General features: G+C 35.9%; 1 protein-coding gene across 1 annotated transcript; it reads right to left on the bottom strand.

Annotated features, from left to right (window-relative positions):
• Nucleotides 1-17,999: 17,999 nt before the first annotated feature.
• On the bottom strand, nucleotides 18,000-19,478 carry LOC123673626. Its single transcript, XM_045608211.1, has one exon. It carries the CDS (start codon nucleotides 19,145-19,147, stop codon nucleotides 18,074-18,076), a length of 1,074 nt encoding a protein of 357 aa, XP_045464167.1. The 5' UTR covers nucleotides 19,148-19,478; the 3' UTR covers nucleotides 18,000-18,073.
• Nucleotides 19,479-20,119: the final 641 nt, after the last annotated feature.

The raw sequence follows: 20,119 nt of genomic DNA, 5'->3' as shown, positions 1-20,119 counted from the left end.
TTTTGTTCATTTTACTCCGAAATTTCAAATGTAATGATATGATTTTCTCAACAGAAAGAGAAATTTCATCAAATTTGCATGAAAAAACCTGGAGTTCGCAAAGCGATAGTTTTAGGCGTTCTGAAGTTATGGCCGAAAGAAGATGTTCTTCAACGGATGCACTGCAAAAAACCAAATTGTGTCTTTAAGTTCTGACAGAAACAGAAATCCCATCAAATTTGTATGAAAAAACCATAAGGTCGCAAAGCGATAGTTTTAGGCGTTCTGAAGTTATGGCCGAAAGAAGGTATTCTTCAACTGATGCCCTGCGAAAAACCAAATTGTGTCTTTATGTTCTGACAGAAACAGAAATCCCATCAAATTTGTATGAAAAAACCAGAAGGTCGCAAAGCGTTCTGGAGTTATGGCCGAAAATAGATATTCTTCAACTGATGCACTGAAAAACTAAATTGTGTCTTCTTTCGCCATAAATCCAGAAGGCCTGAAGCTATCGCTTTGCGACCTTATGGTTTTTTCATACAAATTTGATGGGATTTCTGTTTCTGTCAGAACTTAAAGACACAATTTGGTTTTTCGCAGGGCATCAGTTGAAGAATACCTTCTTTCGGCCATAACTTCAGAACGCCTAAAACTATCGCTTTGCGACCTTCAGGTTTTTTCATGCAAATTTGATGAAATTTCTTTTTCTGTTAAGAAAATCCTATCATTACATTCGAAATTCCGGAGTGAATTGAAGAAAATAATGAACTTCTGACTTAGCGCCCCCTATCGAGAGCAGCAAAAACAAATTTATCATGAGTATATTTTGTCCTAAATCAACAAGATATTATCTTTCAGACGAGATCTAATTTGCTCATAAATGTTGAGCTAAACTGAAGTTACAGGCATTTCAATCAGACAGATTTCTCCCTTTCACCTACCCTTATTTGATGTCGTAAAATCGAAAGTGACAATTCAAAAAGATAGAGAATTTTCGAATGATTACAGTGATGATATTTTCTCTTCAACTTCATATGAAACATTTTCGAGTAAAATTCATTTTTCTACTCGACGGTAGCTATTACGCCCCCTAGCGGTAGAGGTATAAACTTCAAAACAATTTCCAGTGTGTTTTCTTGTATACTTTAGTGGTAATAATTTTTACCGCAAGTGTCTACGATGAGTAGATCCTGAGATATAGCCGCTTACCTGATACCTCGCTTATTTGCCCACCCTGTGCATTTAGATTTGTGGTCCAAACCGCAAACAGTCTAATCATTCTCTTCAACACTGACATCCAAATTTTCAGCACCAAATTATGTTTAGTTTTCCATGAATGTTTGATAGACCATCGCGATGAATCGCTCTAGTTGTTCTATTGACACAATATTCATGGGAAAATATTCCATTTATTACACAATTGCTTCAAAGTTAACGACTCTTTCTATAACAGTCTTGACTAATAATAATGGTTTACTATATTTGAGAAGATCTATTTTCAGTTTGGGACAGAAGAAATGCATTTTGAAAATATGCATGTAACGGGTGTTTTTTTTTCGAGGTATATGACTTTCAGTTGGCATTACTGTTAAATATGGCGACCGATTCAACAGCTGTCAAATGATTTATTCTCAGTTTGGTTTGGCAATTCATCAAGAATAGACTCATGCCTAAAAAACACTCGCAAATAGTGAAATTTCATTTCAAAAATAATGGTTCTGTGCGGAATACGTATTGCGCACTACGTCCATTTTATTTTATTTAGCACTTCTGGTTGAATGGTTACGTCAACAAACAAAACTGCCACATTTGGAGTGAAGCTAATCCTCAAGTGTATGTCGAAACACCGTTACATCCAGAAAAACTGACTGTTTGGTGCTCTTTATGGGCTGGTGGAATCATTGGTTCGTACTTCTTCAACAACGATGATGTCCAGAACGTTACAGTCAATGGTGATCGGTATAGAGCCATGATCACTAACTTTTTCATTCCTGAATTGAACAAACTTGATGTCCAGGAGCTGTGGTTCCAACAAGACGGCGCAACATGTCACACAGGTCGTGCCACAATCGATTTATTGAAAGACACGTTTGGTGATCGCCTAATTACACGTTTTGGACCTGTGAATTGGCCTCCTAGATCTTGTGATTTAAAACTGCTAGACTACTTTCTGTGGGGCTATGTAAAGTCATTGGTCTATGCGGATAAGCCACAAACCCTTGACCATTTGGAAGACAACATTCGCCGTGTTATTGCCGATCTACGGCCACAAATGTTGGAAAAAGTCATCGAAAATTGGACGTCCAGATTGGACTACATCCGAGCCAGCTGTGGCGGCCATATGCCAGAAATCATATTTAAAATGTAATGCCACAAGATTATCTTGCGGATAAATAAAATTCATGTCAATCGAATAATCCATCGTTGTTTTATTGCAATTTAAAGTTCTATAGCTTCAAAAAAACACCCTTTATATCAAGTCGGATTAAATGAATTGAATATTCATTTCAAAACGACTACATCATAATACAGGGTGTTTCCTAAACATGCGGCAAAAATTCAGAGGGTTGTTCCTTGGACTATTTCAAGCATGTTTTGTCATTGGATGATTTTTGAAAAACCTCTTTGTTTCGAAGATACAGGGCGAACAACATTTTTCATATTTTTAAAATTAATAATAGTTTAAATAAAAATGCGTACCGCACTGTGTTTACTAAGTAGGTACAATTTATTTTTAAATTTGTTTTACAACATTCCAATTACTAAAAACGGCCAGTTTTTTGACTAAAAATCTAAAATCATTAGTTTATACCACTCCAGTAGAAAATGTGGAAGACTTGCGAAATCGGATCATTGCTGGGTGTAACTTAATAAGAAATGATCCTGGTGTTTTTGAAAGGGTTCGGCAGTCAATGAGGAGAAGATTGGATGCTTGTATGCTGGCTAGAGGTGGTCATTTTCAACAGTTTTTGTATGTTGAGTTGAATTTTCATGTAATTTTTCATAATAAAATGTTATTATCTGAAATTTTGTTTCCCCTATATCTTCGAAACAAATAGGTTTTTCAAAAATCATCAAAGGACAAAATATTCTTAGAATAGTCCAAGGAACAACCACCTGAATTTTTGCCGCATGTTTAGGAAACACCCTGTATATTCGATATTTCTCAAATAATTTTCAAACAAATAGTGCAAACGCAATATACCTCGAGAAAATAATGGAGAACAAACCAACCACTAATCGAATATTTCAATGTCATCTAAATCTGCAATTAGTCCCCTTAAAATGCATAATAGATTCGTATCACACGAAGCGTATAATTTGTCGGCGTAACACCATAATTACAATGGTCACATCCTATTCAATAATTCACTCACCACATATTAGTTCTGGATGGTGATTTTGATGTCACACCACAGCCAGAAGATATAGGGCTCCCACCTGCACTAACCTCATATTCTATATCCTTCAATTATTCAGTTAGAGAATTTCAGAACAGAAATTTAATATCTCCTTGAAATCATTATTTGGCCTTATTGACAGTGTAATGAACAAAGAGTTTTAGAGAGATTAGACATCTGTGTGAAAAAAGCTGATGAAGAGCTTTAGCTTGTGGTGTCATGCCTATAGAATCATATTGAATGTTGATAGAACGGAATTAATTGAATTTGAATTGAAAGAATAACCTCTGAAATGTATATTCTTTGTTCCAAAAATTCTACGAAGTTTTTGGGAGTTATTATTCTATTGACAGTAATTTAAGATAGTGCCATTTTACATCAATATTTTATATCTACTATTGTCTAGTGTACTGTCAGTTGTCTCATAACAAGACTGGGTTAATTTAATGGATTTTAGTTGATTGTTTCTTATGTTTACGTATGATTTTTTTTTATATGAAATATTTACGGCCCCTTGAATTTTTGTATATTATTATTATGATTTCACGGGATCGGAGACGTTACGGCTCTGTAAGCCTCTCGGGAACTACGACAAAATTGATCTTTTGTTCTAAACCCTACCGACATCCTTAAGAACCTTGCTATTACTTCGTGAGTATCGAGGACTGACTTTCTCATATGAGTGGTTATTAAGCCACTCAGCTCCAAGCTATTGCACACTATGTGTTCGGCACTTTCTACCTCCTTTCCACAGAGTCTGCAGATGTTATCTGATGACTTACCCATTCGGTACAAAAGGTATTTGCATCGACAGTATCCTTTCAGCAGTCCCACCATTACCTGAATCTCAGCTCGTGGTATCTTCAGGAGCTTTCTGGTATAGATTAGTGAAAGCACCACAAATTTCTTTACCTAAGCAAGACCCGGAGTATTCTTGCGGATGGTTTTCCTATTGTTTTTCTCCCATTAGTGGGCCAATGTCTTGTATTGGTATTTTCCAAACCTACATAAGGGCTCAGGACCAACGGGTGTCAACTTTGATGCCTTTTTTCCAAGTTAATCGGATTTTTCATTTCCTTCAATTCCAGAATGCCTCGGTACCTATAATAGAAGTACTTCTTCGACTCAGGCCAGTTGCTTCATGGTATTACGGCATTTCCATGTCAGTAGAGACCCCTGGCTATATGATTCTAGGGACCTCAGTATGGTCTGGCTGTCCGTAGTGATGTTAATACGCAACCCTTTAAGGTCTCTTTTGAGACACTTTGGGGCGTAAGTGAAGACAGCTAGTGTCTCGGTTTGCAGGATAGAAGGGGCTCTACTTTGGTAAAACAAATTCATGAATTTCTGTTCTATACAAAGGACAAAAAAAAACAAGGCCTCCTTCACCAACCCCACTAATTTTCCTCTGCACGCCCGATCAGAACCAGCAGCAAGTAGATTCAAGGAGATCACACAAACTCAAGAAAGGTCACAACCGAGAAACCAAACTTTGAAGATCAAATGAAACCTCTTCAGGAATTTTTAGCAAACAGCGACACACAGTTTATCTTGAATTTCCATTAGAGAGTCCTACTCAAAAAATACACTTAGATTTTGAATATGCTGACATCATTGTTTACATAGAAGTCTCAAAAATCGAATCACAAGAATACAACGGAAAATCAAAACACAGCTGAATTTAGCACAGACCACCAATTCAAACAGTGATAACAACTTAACTGATTATAACACCACCCAATAAGATTTCATTCTCCAGTGGAATATAAATTTGTTCAAAATCCAATGGAAAAACTGCAAATTATTGTGATGTGATTTCCCCGCAAGAAATCAGCTTTAAAAATTACTACCACACTCCAATGAAAAGGATGAAAGAATATCAGCGATTTTTCAAAAATGCAGAACAGGTGGTAGCAAAGTCCTGCAATGGATGAAGAGTTTTCTCAAGTTATCTCGAAGAAAATGAAAAAAACAAAGCTTTATACTTCATCGAATTTAAGGTACTATTTTATACATGCTTTTCTACATGGTACCTGCCAAAGTAACCACAACAGAAACTCTAGTCGCTGGTCCTCCTTACCTGTATAGAGTACATGCACAAAAAAACTTTCAGCTCATATTAAATAACGAAGGTCTGGTCGTCTTGGGCTATAAGAAAAATTTTTCAAAGTATGCAAACCCTAACAGACAATCTTGAAACTAGATACTCTCTGATATGACATCTATTTTTCCTCAGGTCAACGGAACGAATTAATTTCTGATGGGATTATATTCAATCAAATGAATAAATCCAATTAATCACTACACATCACAGATGGAATCGATTATTTCATGGTTGATTGAACAAAGCAGATTGAACTAATATTCACCAGCTCATGGTTTTGGAATAACTGAATATTTATTATTGCTTCAACGCATGTCCTATCCTATCAATAATAATTATTATCAGAAATAATACAGTTTTTTCATTTTAAGTGCAATTGAACTATTCTTATACTGCCTCGAATGAATAATCAATCAGCAAATATCATTTTCAGTGGAGAATGGAATACCGTATCTACTAGACCGGTATCAAATATTTCTTTATAGGTTAGTGAATACAAATTTGAAAAAGGAATTTGTCGGTCTAGAATCAATCATGTCAAAATGTGAAATTCATTACCTGAAAGTATTCGAAATATAAGGTGTAGTGGAAAGAAATTCATAATTTTTGCAAGAAAAATCAGGCTTTATTGGCCATCATTAGAATGATCCGATTTAGGTCAAATACGCGTCGTTTCTTCCGATTATTTGTTGGAGGTAATATCATTATGCCTCTCTCACAAAAAGTGCTCATCCCTATTGGTGAAAAATTAAGACAGTCGATTTTCACAAACCCTTACTGGATCCGAATTTTTCATCAGCAAAATTGTTCGCTATGGATTGTAACATATAATAATCACTTGGTGCTAGGTCTGGAGGAAAAAATGGATGCATAAGAACCTCCCAACCAAGCTCCTGGAGTTTCTAGGATGTCACTATCGATGTTTGTGGCCTGGCGTTGCCCTGAGAGAAGACAATTCCTCTCTTATTGGCCAGAGCTGGCCACTTCTGGGCAATTCCTTCTTTCAGACGTTGCAATTTTCGGCAGTACAGTTCTGAGTTGACAGTTGTGTCATAGGGGAGCAGCTCATAGAAGTTAATTCCCTGCAAATTCCACCAAATACACAGCAAAACCTTCCTGACCGTCCATCTAAGCTTGGCCACCGTTTCCGTCGGCTCGCCGCCTTTCGACCAAGACCGTTTTCACTGGATGTTGTCGTAAGTTATCTACTTTTCAACAACAGTCACCAACAGCTTCAAAAACGGGTCGATTTTGTTGCTATTCAGAGGCAATTTAGTTTTTTAGACTCATTTTCAGCCGCCTGGTCTTCATTTGCGGCTTTATCGAAGAAAAATTGTGAAATATAGCGTATTTTTCTTTGATAGTGTCCATCTTCAACAAACGATCAAACTTAACTGAGTAAACTAATCACAAAACTGACACAAAATTTTTGTAGTACGAAATCTCTTCTTTCTAACGGCTTTTAGTGGAACCCGGTCGGAGTCATACAACGCGAGATACAGATAGCTAAGCCATCTACTGGAAAAATAATTAATTCATTATTTATACACAATACAACTAATGAAAAGTTTGGCGAGTCTTCCTCGAGCCTAGTTATGAGGTGCGCCCTATTCCAGGCGTTTTGTTGTTTCGTTCCGAGATCGCTGGTGGACTCTTCAGTTGAGCTATCCAGCGATCTCTACCCAAGACACACCTTCTCACACTATCGTGAGAGGTGACCCTGTTGCAATGCAACGACTTTTTCAATACTTCAGGGCCGAAGTAGTGTGGTGCGAACACCCATAGCGCCATCTGTGACCAGAGATAGTTACTACAAAAGAAAGGTTTAGGTTTTAGGAATAGTGTTTGGAAATAATGTTCCGTTTTCTATAACAGTTCACCGTATTTCATTTTGAAATTAAGATATCCCCTTATCGGTTGTCGCGATAACTGAGAGATTAATGAAAAGGAAAAAAGAAACAAATTAGCTGCGTCTGCTGCATCAGGAAGAAAATACGCCATGCCGAATGTAATGAAACGTTCGCGTTTATTGGGGCCATTTGATGGGCTCGATAAGCCTCATAAGACACGCGACAGTTTGAAATACATTTTTTTCAAACCGATCTACGTTTTTTACATCGAAGCGCCGATGGAAGTGCGAGAAATAGCACGACATTGCGTGTAGTTTCAGATTATCGAACGTAATTTGGAGACAAATTACTAATTTTATTTTTTATTTCTGCATACATTAAGCCGTAGCAATTGTCCGTCGACGCCTACTAGGTTGACTAGAAGAGTTCTGAAGTTGTTGGGTCTAAGAGCCTTCTGTAATATTTCAAGTTCAACTCCACTATTACTCCTCTGCGGAAAAAATATTCAAGTTCCATAAAAATTAGGGGAGACATTTCATTACCTTGAATGGAACGTTGCATCAGCAACTATATCCTGTGCTTTGGTAATAGGTAACGGTATGCTACATGTTCGTAGAAGTGTTAATCAAAAATAGAACAAGACCTCAAAATTTTGTTGAGAGCTCTTATCCGAAAAGAGAGATGTTTGATCTCGTCACGTTGTCTAAATTTTTCAAATTTCAGACAGCATGGAATCAAACGATTAGGTTCAACTCGCTAATGACGAATTCGTAGTAAGATTCAGATCTGTCCTGCTGGTCGGTTTTTAAAGAGTAAGTGAGCGCTCCAGTGTTCTAGACATCTTAGGAATGTCTCAAAATTAGCTGTTATTAATTGGCAAAATTTGATTTGGGGTTCCATGAATATGACCTTTCACATTTTGATTTTCGGGATCACGTGTTCTTTTTCTTCTTTTTCATATGAGCTGGTAGTTCATATAGGTAGACGTCTGCCTTTTAATAATTAGTCAGCCTCTTCCGACGTAGACGTCCAGCATTCTGTCCAACGTTTCGGTGGTCTCTCTTAGATTCTCTTTCCTGTGGGTTCGTTCTGTCTTGCACTTTTTACCAGTCTGTTGTCCGGCATCCTCTTTATTATCTTATTCCAGTATTTTCTCCTCTGCTTCACAAACTTTCCCACGTCTTGAATCCCACTTCGTTCTCTTAGTTCCTCGTTTCTCACCCTGTCCGGCAAAGTCTTTCCATTCATTCTTCTTATTTTTCACATTTCTGTGGTTTTCATAATTTGTGTTGTCCTTTCCATATCTGGTCTTGTCTCCGCAGCACAAGTCATGATGGGTCGGATGGCTGTCTTGTATATTCTCACTTTGCTGAATATGTTGAGATAATTATTGCGCCATATATTTCCTGAAGACAACCTGATATCCTCGGCGCTTTCATTATCTGATTTCATACTTCCCGCTTTAGGTCACCGTTGCTAGTGATGTCTGCTCCTAAATATGTGAACTCTTTCACCTGTTCCACCATATTTCCATCATTCTATCTCCAGTTTACATCTTATGGGTTCTTTAGATGTTACCATACATTTTGATTTGGCTTCCTGGTTGAAAGCGTGGAGTATTCTCTGTGGATCGTCTTCTGAGTCAGAAATCAATAAGGCGTCATCGGCATAGGAAACAATAAAAAGATACATTCCCCATCTTGTATCCTGCTGTTCTTGGCAGTTCTAGTATTATATCGATAATTATATGTATTGTAATTCCACAAAAAAGTATGTAGAATACTTCTGTGGATATTGTCATGTTTGTTCATGTTTATATTGTTCATATTGCTGTATTGATATTTTTTACCATGATTAAACGTCATTATCCTGACTTTTGCCTATACGCGTAGGATTTCTCCTCGCCGTCGGCTTCTCACTCCTCGCTAAGAGGAACATTCACTCAATCCCAGATATTTAAAATATCAGAAGGGTAGAGCTCGGTCATGTCCGGTCCTTGTGGTCCCCCTGGTTCTCGTCGAACTTCTGGTCCTCTTACACGCGATCCTTGGACTTGTTATTCGCTTTCTAGGAATTTTCTCACCGTCCTTGCAGTACCTAAAATAACAGCTTTTTGCATTATATTACATATATACTCACTAAGTCCTATTTGCTTGATATTTCTTTTAAGATTTTTGGGTACTATTCCTGTTGTTGAGATGATAATTGGAATAGTTCTCGTTGATATCATTCCCCACTGGCGCTTTATCTGAAATTCGAGGTCCCTATACTTTGAAATTTTTTCGACCTGTTTTTGACGCATGTTCTTGTTATTAGGTATTGCTACGTCGATGAGTATTGCTGTCTTTTGATGTTTATCAACTAGCAATATATCTGGCCTGTTGTGAGGGACTGTTTTATCAGTCAAAACTGTACGATCCCAGTACACTTTATAGCGTTCGTTTTCCAGGATGGTTTCCGGTCGGTACTTGTAGTATGGCACTTTTTCAGAATGAATTAGTGTTAATTTAGTTGCCATTTCTTGGTGTAGTATCTTTCCTACTGCATCGTGTCTCTCTTTATATTCATTTCCTGCAAACATTTGACATCCTCCCGTGATATGTTGAATTGTCTCATTCGTTGGACACCCATAACGGCAACGATCGTCAGTAATAGTTCGATCCTTTGTAATATGCTTGCAGTAATTTCTTGTTGAGATCACTTGATCTTGGATGGCTAAAAGAAATTCTTCCGTTTCTGGATACATCGCACCTGATGTGAGCCAATAGTTCGACGCTTCAATGTCGGCATGATCCTAGTTCACCTCGTTGAAATTTCGTCCATGCAGGGGCTTCTCTCTACATCTTTGCAGTTTTTCTTGGATTGTCTGGTGGTTGTATGACAATTGCTCCTTGTGCAGTTGTAAAGGTGTTGATTCGTTGATTATTATTATTACTATTATTATAAAATGAAATACGAGATGGATAAGGGAGTCATATTGTCTTACTAAATATTAAACACAGTTTCACAGAGTTCAGATCCTCATTTCAAGCTTGATATAAAATTTCCTCTTTACCGTATCTTCAGTACCCAGAAGAAATTTTCAGTTTCTATATGTGAAAAAATCACTCGAATGATCATGCCGAATTTGAGGAAGATTATATCATCAATTTAAAGGTATTCTGAAGGTTCCTCAATTGTAGCCTCCAAACCACAAATGTTACAGATAGGAATTAGTTCAAATCAAAACTCGAACGGAAGGCCCTGTGAGTAGCAGTTACTTGAGTTACTGAATCATTTAAGGTAAAAAGGCTATAAAGAAATGAAGTGAGCAAATCAGGAGCTTTCGAGCGCTGATTCATTTTTTCCTCAACCTCTAGATACCAGAAATTAGAGTATGATGTCGACATTATATTATTATGTTAATCATGCTGGGAATGAGGCTGGATAACACCAGAGGTGGGTAATTTAAATTCAATGAATATCACGAAATACGAGTTACCCCTTCCTCAAACTTTCAATTTCACTTATAATAAATTCGAATGATAAACTTGATGATGCACAAAACCGAAACAACCGTCCGGCAATTAATGAATGTTGAAAATTCCATTTTTCTATTCGCTATGGTAATATATGGTTTACTGTTTGCATATCTAACAAACAAACCAACATTTCCAGTACCCGGGATTTCGAATCGTTGAGCGAAAAAACATGAAAACGACGAGAATTATCCCGCTATCAGCAAAGCTCGTACAAAAAGTCTATTTGGTTCCCTGCCAGAATTATAATGCGGACATTTTGAATAGTTTTTATTTCTACCCTTTCCAAATGGCCCGAGATTTGCATAAGAAGTTTTATGAATATTGATGTAGATTTTCGAACATCTGATAGAAACTCCACCTAAATATTTCTGAAGGAATTTTAACAACATCTTGACATAAACGTAATTTCACATTCAACTCAGAATAATTCAAACTAAAAACTCTTCTTCTGAGCGATAAAGTTTTTGATCGCTGATGTAGAATTTGTTCAATTGAATGCCATACGAATTCGTTATAATTCACTACGTCAATTTTTGAACTTTCATTTATCACTAATGGGAAAATTTGTAAAATTAATTTTTGTGGATTGTGTTTGCGTCTTACTCGATTATCTAGATAACAGTACATTGTAACGGGTGTTTTTTTTTCGAGGAATATAACTTTAAGTTGGCATAACTGTTCAAGATGGCGACCGATCTAGCAGCTGTCAAGTGATTTCTTCTCAGTTTGGTTTGGCAATTCATCATAAATAGACTCACGCCTGATTGCAAATAGTGCAATTATATTTCGAAAATAATGGTTTTGTGCGGAATACGTAACGCGCACTACGTCCATTTTATTTTGTTTATCGATGAAGCGCACTTCTGGTTGAATGGCTACGTCAACAAACAGAACTGCTGCATTTGGAGTGAAGCTTATCCTCAAGTGTATGTCGAACCACCGTTACATCCAGAAAAACTAACTGTTTGGTGCGCTTTATGGGCTGGTGGAATCATTGGTCCGTACTTCTTCAAAAACGATGATGGCCAGAACGTTACAGTCAATGGTGATCGGTATAGAGCCATGATTATTAACTTTTCCATTCCTGAATTGAACAACCATGATGTCCAGGAGCTGTGGTTCCAACAAGAGGGCGCAACATGTCACACAGCTCGTGCCACAATGGATTTATTGAAAGACAGGTTTGTTGACCGCCTAATTTCACGTTTTGGACCTGTGAATTGGCTTCCAAGATCTTGTGATTTAACACCGCTAGACTACTTTCTGTGGGGCTATGTAAAATCATTGGTCTATGCGGATAAGTCACAAACCCTTGATCATTTGGAAGACAACATTCGCCGTGTTATTGCCGATATACGGCCACAAATGTTGGAAAAAGTCATCGAAAATTGGACGTCCAGATTGGACTACATCCGAGCCAGCCGTGGCGGTCATATGCCAGAAATCATATTCAAAATGTAATGCCACAAGATTATCTTGCGAATAAATACAATTCATGTCAATCGAATAATCCATCGTTGTTTTATTGCAATTTAAAGTTCTATAGTTTTAAAAAAACACCCTTTATGTCCAATTTTAGGGGGGGGCAAGCAAAATTATAGTTGCGGGGGCAGGCGTTACAAATTCGTTATAATTCACTACGTCAATTTTCTACTTTGATTCATCACTAATGGGAAAATTTGAGAAATTGATTTTTGTAGATTTTGTGGATTGTGTTTGCTATGTACTCGATCATCTCGATCATAGTACATTCTATGGAAAAAATTTAAGATCCCTTTTTTTAGTTAAGAACTGTTGATTTCAGAAATGATATTATTTTTTCGAAATAGAGACCAGTGGCGTAGATTTTCAATAGGAAAAGGATCATCGCACACTTATATCTACGCCACTGTATAAATTTAGCAGGTCACGCTCACCTGATTCGAGACAATATTTTATTTAGATTTCAATATCTATAATTAAGACGATGAGTAAAATAATACTAAAATTTATTATTCGGAGAAGGGTCTTGTTCGTTGCTCATTTTTATGACAGAAAAATAACTTTTCAATAGTCAATTTGTGCTCAAACAAGAGTGAAATTCAGATTTTCTGACCTATACAAACCAGCAGATCGAAATTTGCGACAGTCGTTTTGCAATAAGTGATCACCAAACTATAAATCATTCATGATGTAGAGCAACTGGTGCTTATTCCAAAGCCAGCCATATTCGTTTCCACATCCATAGTTCCTACCCAAGGGAACGGATGAACTCAATGCGATTAATATCCCCAAATACCAATTTTCGTTAAATAGCGACATTATCTTGAAAATTATTTACGAAAAACCAAAATGAAAGTAAATTTTTAACACCCTCTATCTCTAAAATGAAGGCCTTGCGGACCCATGCTAAAATGAACTTTTCACCTTATAAATAACCGACGAATCTTCCTTTTAAATATCGGACACTTATTACATAACACCCTGTAGGTTTATAAAACCTTTTTCCATAAAAAGAGTTCTTCTATCCGACGCCAAAGTTATTGAACTAAAATTTGGACCATCCTGTATTTTCTTCGGAGAAAAGTCTTCTTCTTCGAGGCTTGGAAACAAAAGACCCCTTCATGATAGTTACATAACTTTTCAATAGGCAATGTGTGCTTAACAAAGAGTGAAATTCAGATTTTCTGACCTATACAAACCATCAGCAGATCGAAATTTGCGACAGTCGTTTCGCAATAAGTGATCACCAAACTATAAATCATTCATGATGTAGAGCAACTGGTGCTTATTCCAAAGCCAGCCATATTCGTTTCCACATCCATAGTTCCTACCCAAGGGAACGGATGAACTCAATGCGATTAATATATGAAAATAGCTGTTAGCGTCTGTATTTCGTTATATTCGGATTTCCAGAGACGTTCAATGTATTCAGTTTGAGCTTTGTTTTGTTGTTCGATATTAATTCGGAACCTGGAGGTGAATTGCGCTAAGCGATTCATGCTTGAGGCGTGCATATATGAATCGCAATTCCCAACTGATTGGCAATCATGTTTCCGATCACACGAACATTAAGTGGATATCCTGCACATAATATTTAACGGGCGCATGCAGCGTTTGTAACTTCGGGAGTGACTGTTGCGGCTAGTGCATGTTTCCTTCATTCAATATAGCAAATTGTAACATATTTACTCGTTATACAATTTCGCTTTTTCGATATAGTAAAAGTTGTTGAACACTGTATGAATAAAGTAAGGACGAAATTCATAACTTCCTTATTGAATTTTTTCAAGTAGAAGGCCAGGCAGGTCAATTTTAGGTTTTAATTAACCACCTTCTGGTAAAAAAATTTTACGTATGACGTCATTCATATTTACGTACATATGAGTAACGTCATATATTCTTCTAAATGACTACCCCTTTTTTTTTAGCTGATTTAGTAGACGATGCAACTTACCTAACCTGGTGACACGAATAAGTAACGTTATTGGTGACACGGAATCTGTGAGACTCCGCCATTTATGGAGAGGTTTCGGGTTCAAGGCTTAGGTGTGGTGCATTAATGACAGCAGTAAAACTAACCTATACTTTTTTTTAAGAGTAAGAGATATTTTTTGGAACCATATTAACTTTCCTTCAATTAGACGATTTCTACAAAACCATCAATTAGGTACACGTTCCCTCGAAATCTGAATCTGAAATGTTCCACGAACATACATAGTCCAATGTAAAGGGTATTTTTTTCAGAGTTATAGAACTTTAAATTGCAATAAAACAACGATGGATTATTCGATTGACATAAATTTTATTTATCCGCAAGATAATTTTGTGGCATTACATTTTAAATATGATTTCTGGCATATGACCGGCTGGCTCGGATGTAGTCCAATCTGGACGTCCAATTTTCGATGACTTTTTCCAACAAATGTGGCCGTATATCGGCAATAACACGGCGAATGTTGTCTTCCAAATGGTCGAGGGTTTGTGGCTTATCCGCATAGATCAATGACTTTACATAGCCCCACAGAAAGTAGTCTAGCGGTGTTAAATCACAAGATCTTGGAGGCCAATTCACAGGTCCAAAACGTGAAATTGAGCGGTCACCAAACGTGTCTTTCAATAAATCGATTGTGGCACGAGCTGTGTGACATGTTGCGCCGTCTTGTTGGAACCACAGCTCCTGGACATCATGGTTGTTCAATTCAGGAATGAAAAAGTTAGTAATCATGGCTCTATACCGATCACTATTGACTGTAACGTTCTGGCCATCATCGTTTTTGAAAAAGTACGGACCAATGATTCCACCAGCCCATAAATCGCACCAAACAGTCAGTTTTTCTCGATGTAACGGTGTTTCGACGTACACTTGAGGATGCGGCAGTTTTGTTTGTTGACGTAGCCATTCGACGAGAAGTGCGTTTCATTGCTAAACAAAATTCGTGGACGTAGTGCGCGATACGTATTCCGCGCAGAACCATTATTTTCGAAATAAAATTGCACTATTTACAAGCGTTGTTCAGGCGTGAGTCTATTCATGATGAATTGCCAAACCAAACTGAGAATAAATCACTTGACATCTGCTAAATCGGTCGCCATCTTGAACAGTAATACCAACTTAAAATTATATACCTCGAAAAAAAAACACCCGTTATATTATGGTACGTAATGGTATACCCACTTAAGTTCACAGGGACTCTCTTAGAATATGACGACTTATAGTATTTTGATATGTAATTATCTTGACAAAACCTTTTGGCACTGACCGATACGCGTGTAAACATTTTGAACACTTCGCTCAAGGACATAGCGGCCTCACGATAGGTATTTGAGAGCAGTCGATGAGCCTCAGCTGAAAATTTCTTCATCTTAAAGCAGAGGATTTAAACCTCCTGCAAATGGCTGGTGAGCTGATCGAGGATAACTTTATGATGCAGAAACAAATCGACTAATTATTCGATGACATTATGTTAGAAATACCTACGCTTATTTTACGATCTATTTATCTCGACTACCACTCACCGCTAAAAATATCTATTGAAAAATGGCAGAAGCAAGTTTTACGCCAATAAAAATGTTTTTAAACGAATAAACATCAGTCTTTATGGTAAAACATAAGATAATAGATATAAAATAAGATTTTTCCGTTAAGATGAAGTAAAGTATTTGAGTAAAGATTCATATTTAGTTCATTCGATATCTCTGTTTCAACAAACTTGTGATATCTAGTGAGTTATTCCAAATTATTGATAATGATATCAAAGTTATTTCAAATTATTGATAATGATATCAAAAGTAGGTAAACTATATAAACAAACATCCAACATTAAAAGTGTAAACATTACTGTGCTTGTATCTAATGAACCGGTCGTGAATGATATTTCTATCATTATAAGAAATTCATTCCACTATTGAAGGTAGATGGATCGTGTAACTTGGTCTGTCTAAGTATTGAGTAAACAAATTTAATTTCACCATCAATTTGCAGTGAATTTTAAGTATGGAATACCAATACCTCAATTATCTCAAAAACCGAACGCACGATTTTCATAGATTTGGTCTGCAGGGATATGAACAATTTATGGTAGTATTCACATTGTTGTCATATCTTTCCTTTTTCCCGAATATTAATGAACTTTGTTAATTCGAATGAATTACCCTGTATTAATTTTGAATTTCGAAATCCTTAAAAAAATGCTGTATATTTTTCCTGTAATGTTTTCTCCAAATAAATGCCATAGTCTACATGCATTACATTCATTATATTCACCAAGTTGAAATGATACATTTAGATGGCTATGATTGAATAAACTTTTAATTTTCAATTAAACTAAACTAAAAATTCCAAAAAAACTTGAATCCCTTGTAACAATTCGAGGTATCAGTATTTTGAACTTGTCTGTCAGATTTTCCCGGCCAAAATCAGATATTGTTGAATACTGAATTATTCTAGAATTTTTTCTGTTCGCTTAAAAACAATAATCGTTAGAGCTTCACAATGGGAGTCAGTTATCCAACAATAGTGTAGAGGTAATGATCGTATATAAAGAGATTTTATCGATAATAGACAGATTATTATTGATCTGAGTGTACTGCACTGAGTTTTATTCTTTCTATTCACCTCAAATTGATATACAAGGTGAATCTCGAATCCGCTAACAATTTTTCATTGAAATTAGGTTCTTGAAAGTGAACATATCACGTTTATATCATTTCATGAATGAAATTTCATCCATAGAACTAACAATAATCCAACCGATTTCAAAATGTTCTTCAAGTTTGAAATCAACATGAATTGGGATTAAATATCAATTTGAATATCTATTAAAATGTATGCAGCAAATTATTTTCATATGATAGAGAATACCTACATAATACCTCAGAAAATACAAAAAATAATGACAATAAAATAGGATTTAATTTTATTATAAACAATCATAAAATTCACAAATGACAATTATTTATATTATAGTAAACTATATACAATAATAAAAGTGAAAAAAGTATTAACTTTTTTTTAGAATATTGACTCTTAGTGGCTAATTATATCAACACCTGTCTTCAAACCAGAAAGACATTCTGGAAAATTAGAAAATATGATATGAACAGTAACTGTTTTGTAAATAAGTATAAAATCATAAAACACAATAAAAATATCAAACAAAAAATATTACACCGATGACACCGTCATTTATATTATTCGAGATAATATTAATACGTTAGTGTCATTAACGAATGAAGGTCTTGGATTGGATGATTGGAAGAGAGAGAATTAAATGACTGAAATTCAACAAATAATATTGTTTAGAAGTGAAAATAATAATCTCAATCAATTCATATAACTAATGATAAAATAACGATGAATAGAATGATGAAGTTTATACAGATATATACATGAGTTATGAAGGTCTTTGAGGTTAATCCTATTTTCTTTTGAAATTCAAATCTAATTTGATATAATTATATTCAGAAAAGTCTCCATATAATTCAGTTATAAACTTAATTTCACATAACTACACATATAACAATTGAATGATTTAACTGCAATTGGTTCACCCGATACCATTTATATTATAATAATTCCAAAATGATTTCAACAATTCAAATATTCATTGGTAATAAAAAAACAAGAAAGTACAAGAAAATACAAAAAACAATCAAAAAAGGAACAGCTACGTGAAAAAAAAAACAAAAAAGTACGAGAAAATACAAAAAATAATGAAAAAAATGAACAGCTACGTATCAGAGCAACCTCAATTGAAATCCCCCTCGTCTGTTTATCTGAAAGGAATACATATTCCCTAAATTTATCTTTTGTACAATATCCTCTCCCGATTTCTCTTTGCCTAATCTATTTCCTGCGAATGAGAATTTCAGCGTTTTATTTTCTCTATGACTGAATGGAGTGAATGTCGTATTCCTTTTGGTTTTAAACTGACTCCATACATCTCGCGTCGTGGATATTCTCCCAAAAATATTGCCAGATGACTGCAGTTTTACGGTCTTCTCTTTACGGTCGACATCGAAGTGTTTATGTCCGTTGTTGTTTGAAGCAGGATATTTTATTGTTGTTGATGACGGTTGGCGGGTAGTAGTTGATGCTGAGTATTTTCCCAGATAAGATGAGGACAAATTCATCGACTTTATGGGTGATTTGGATGCTATTTTTCCAGGGCTTTTGGTCGTTGTATCATATATAAAATACCCCAGGCTTGTGAATATTATATTAGGAGGCACATTGCTGGGAGTATATTTGAATTTATTACTTGGGAGTGTCACTCCGGAGTTCATACTTTTATTAACACTATCAGTTGAAGTATTGTTGGTAGTGAATCCTTCCATATTCAAGCCTTGAGAATTATTTACTGCCAGTTCGGTAGCTTTCTGATGAAAACATTCCTCAAGGTAACTCGCGGTCTTATTCTTGCAAAACAGAGGATAGACGACCCAAGCGTCAAAACCATTTCCCGAAATCCTTTCGTGTTCACCGTAAATTGTTTTGACACAATCAATGTCATCACTTATGTCATCGTCTTCGAAATACTTGCAGTCGGCTGAACAGGCCCGTCCTTGACGTTTCGTATCGCACCAATAGAGGTCACTGATTTGAAACAATCCATGATCGCCACTTCCTTTGTTCACTGCAGAAGTGTTGAAATCCGATTCGTGTTTCGCGATGCACACCCACACCGGTATTTCTTTTGCGTCGAAATCGTATTTGTACTTCAGTTCTTTCGCCAGTTCACATTTCTTGTAGATCTTCGCGTCGATCGAGGCGAGGAGAACGAAAACTATTGCGAATTGTGTGTGTGCCATGGTTAAACTGATGGAGTTGATTGAAAGTTTTCATTGGGATTGTACCAAAGGCGAAATGATTATGACTGTGTTTGCGATAGGTTAAGATATTTGAAGCTATTAAATAAACTTGTTTTTACCGGGTATCATGCTGAAAATGAAATGCAGAATGAGGAGACAACATGATATCAAAGCAGAAGTTATTGAAGATTCAATACACCAGATTTTTAATTCCCAACATAATGAGTTTTAGTGGGGTAAAATTAAGAATTTGAAATTATGGCCCATGCCCCAACAAAATTTTATATTATATACAGGTGTCTAGTGACCAGTAGAGCAAACCTTGAGTGAAATAGTGAAAATTTGTGCGAGTTTGTTTGTGATATGTAAATATACCTCAGGATTCTTGTTTTGAAAAATTTGGAGAAATTACAAACGGCGCTAATTTATATGATAGTCAACCGATTTCGGTGATTTTTTCGTAGGATTCGTGAAATTGTCAGTCTGCATTGAGAAGCTCAATTTTTTTTAAAAGTAAAAAAGGCAATAATTTCAATATTCAAAAATATTCGAAGCAGATAATTTATGAACTTCACAAATACTTCCATCAATCAAATCGGATGGAAAAATTTCATATTCTGTTCCTGACTACTTGAATGACAAATGAATGTAATAATTTTTGCGCATGCTTTAATGGACTTCTTGATATATTTCGTCATAATGCAAGTTATTTTCGAATTTATAGCGGGTGTTTTTTACTATATGAGAAGTTTTGATGGTTGTTGAGTATAGTTTGACAGTTGAGAAAGTCAAATTATATTAACATTTCTCTTCAGTAAGGTTTGGCCATTCATCGTGAATAGCTAAATGCCAGAACAACGCTTTCAAATTGTGGAAATTCACTTTGGAAAAAAAAATCTGTTCACGAAGTTCTTAGAGCACTTCGTGCAGTTATTTATCTTTCGCACTAATTTTACTCTTTTCGACTCTAAA

The sequence above is a fragment of the Harmonia axyridis genome, chromosome 2 (genome assembly GCF_914767665.1).
Source record: "Harmonia axyridis chromosome 2, icHarAxyr1.1, whole genome shotgun sequence".
NCBI lineage: Eukaryota > Metazoa > Arthropoda > Insecta > Coleoptera > Coccinellidae > Harmonia > Harmonia axyridis.
The sequence above is the reverse complement of the archived record's forward strand: the minus strand, read 5'-3'. Positions and strand labels throughout refer to the sequence as shown.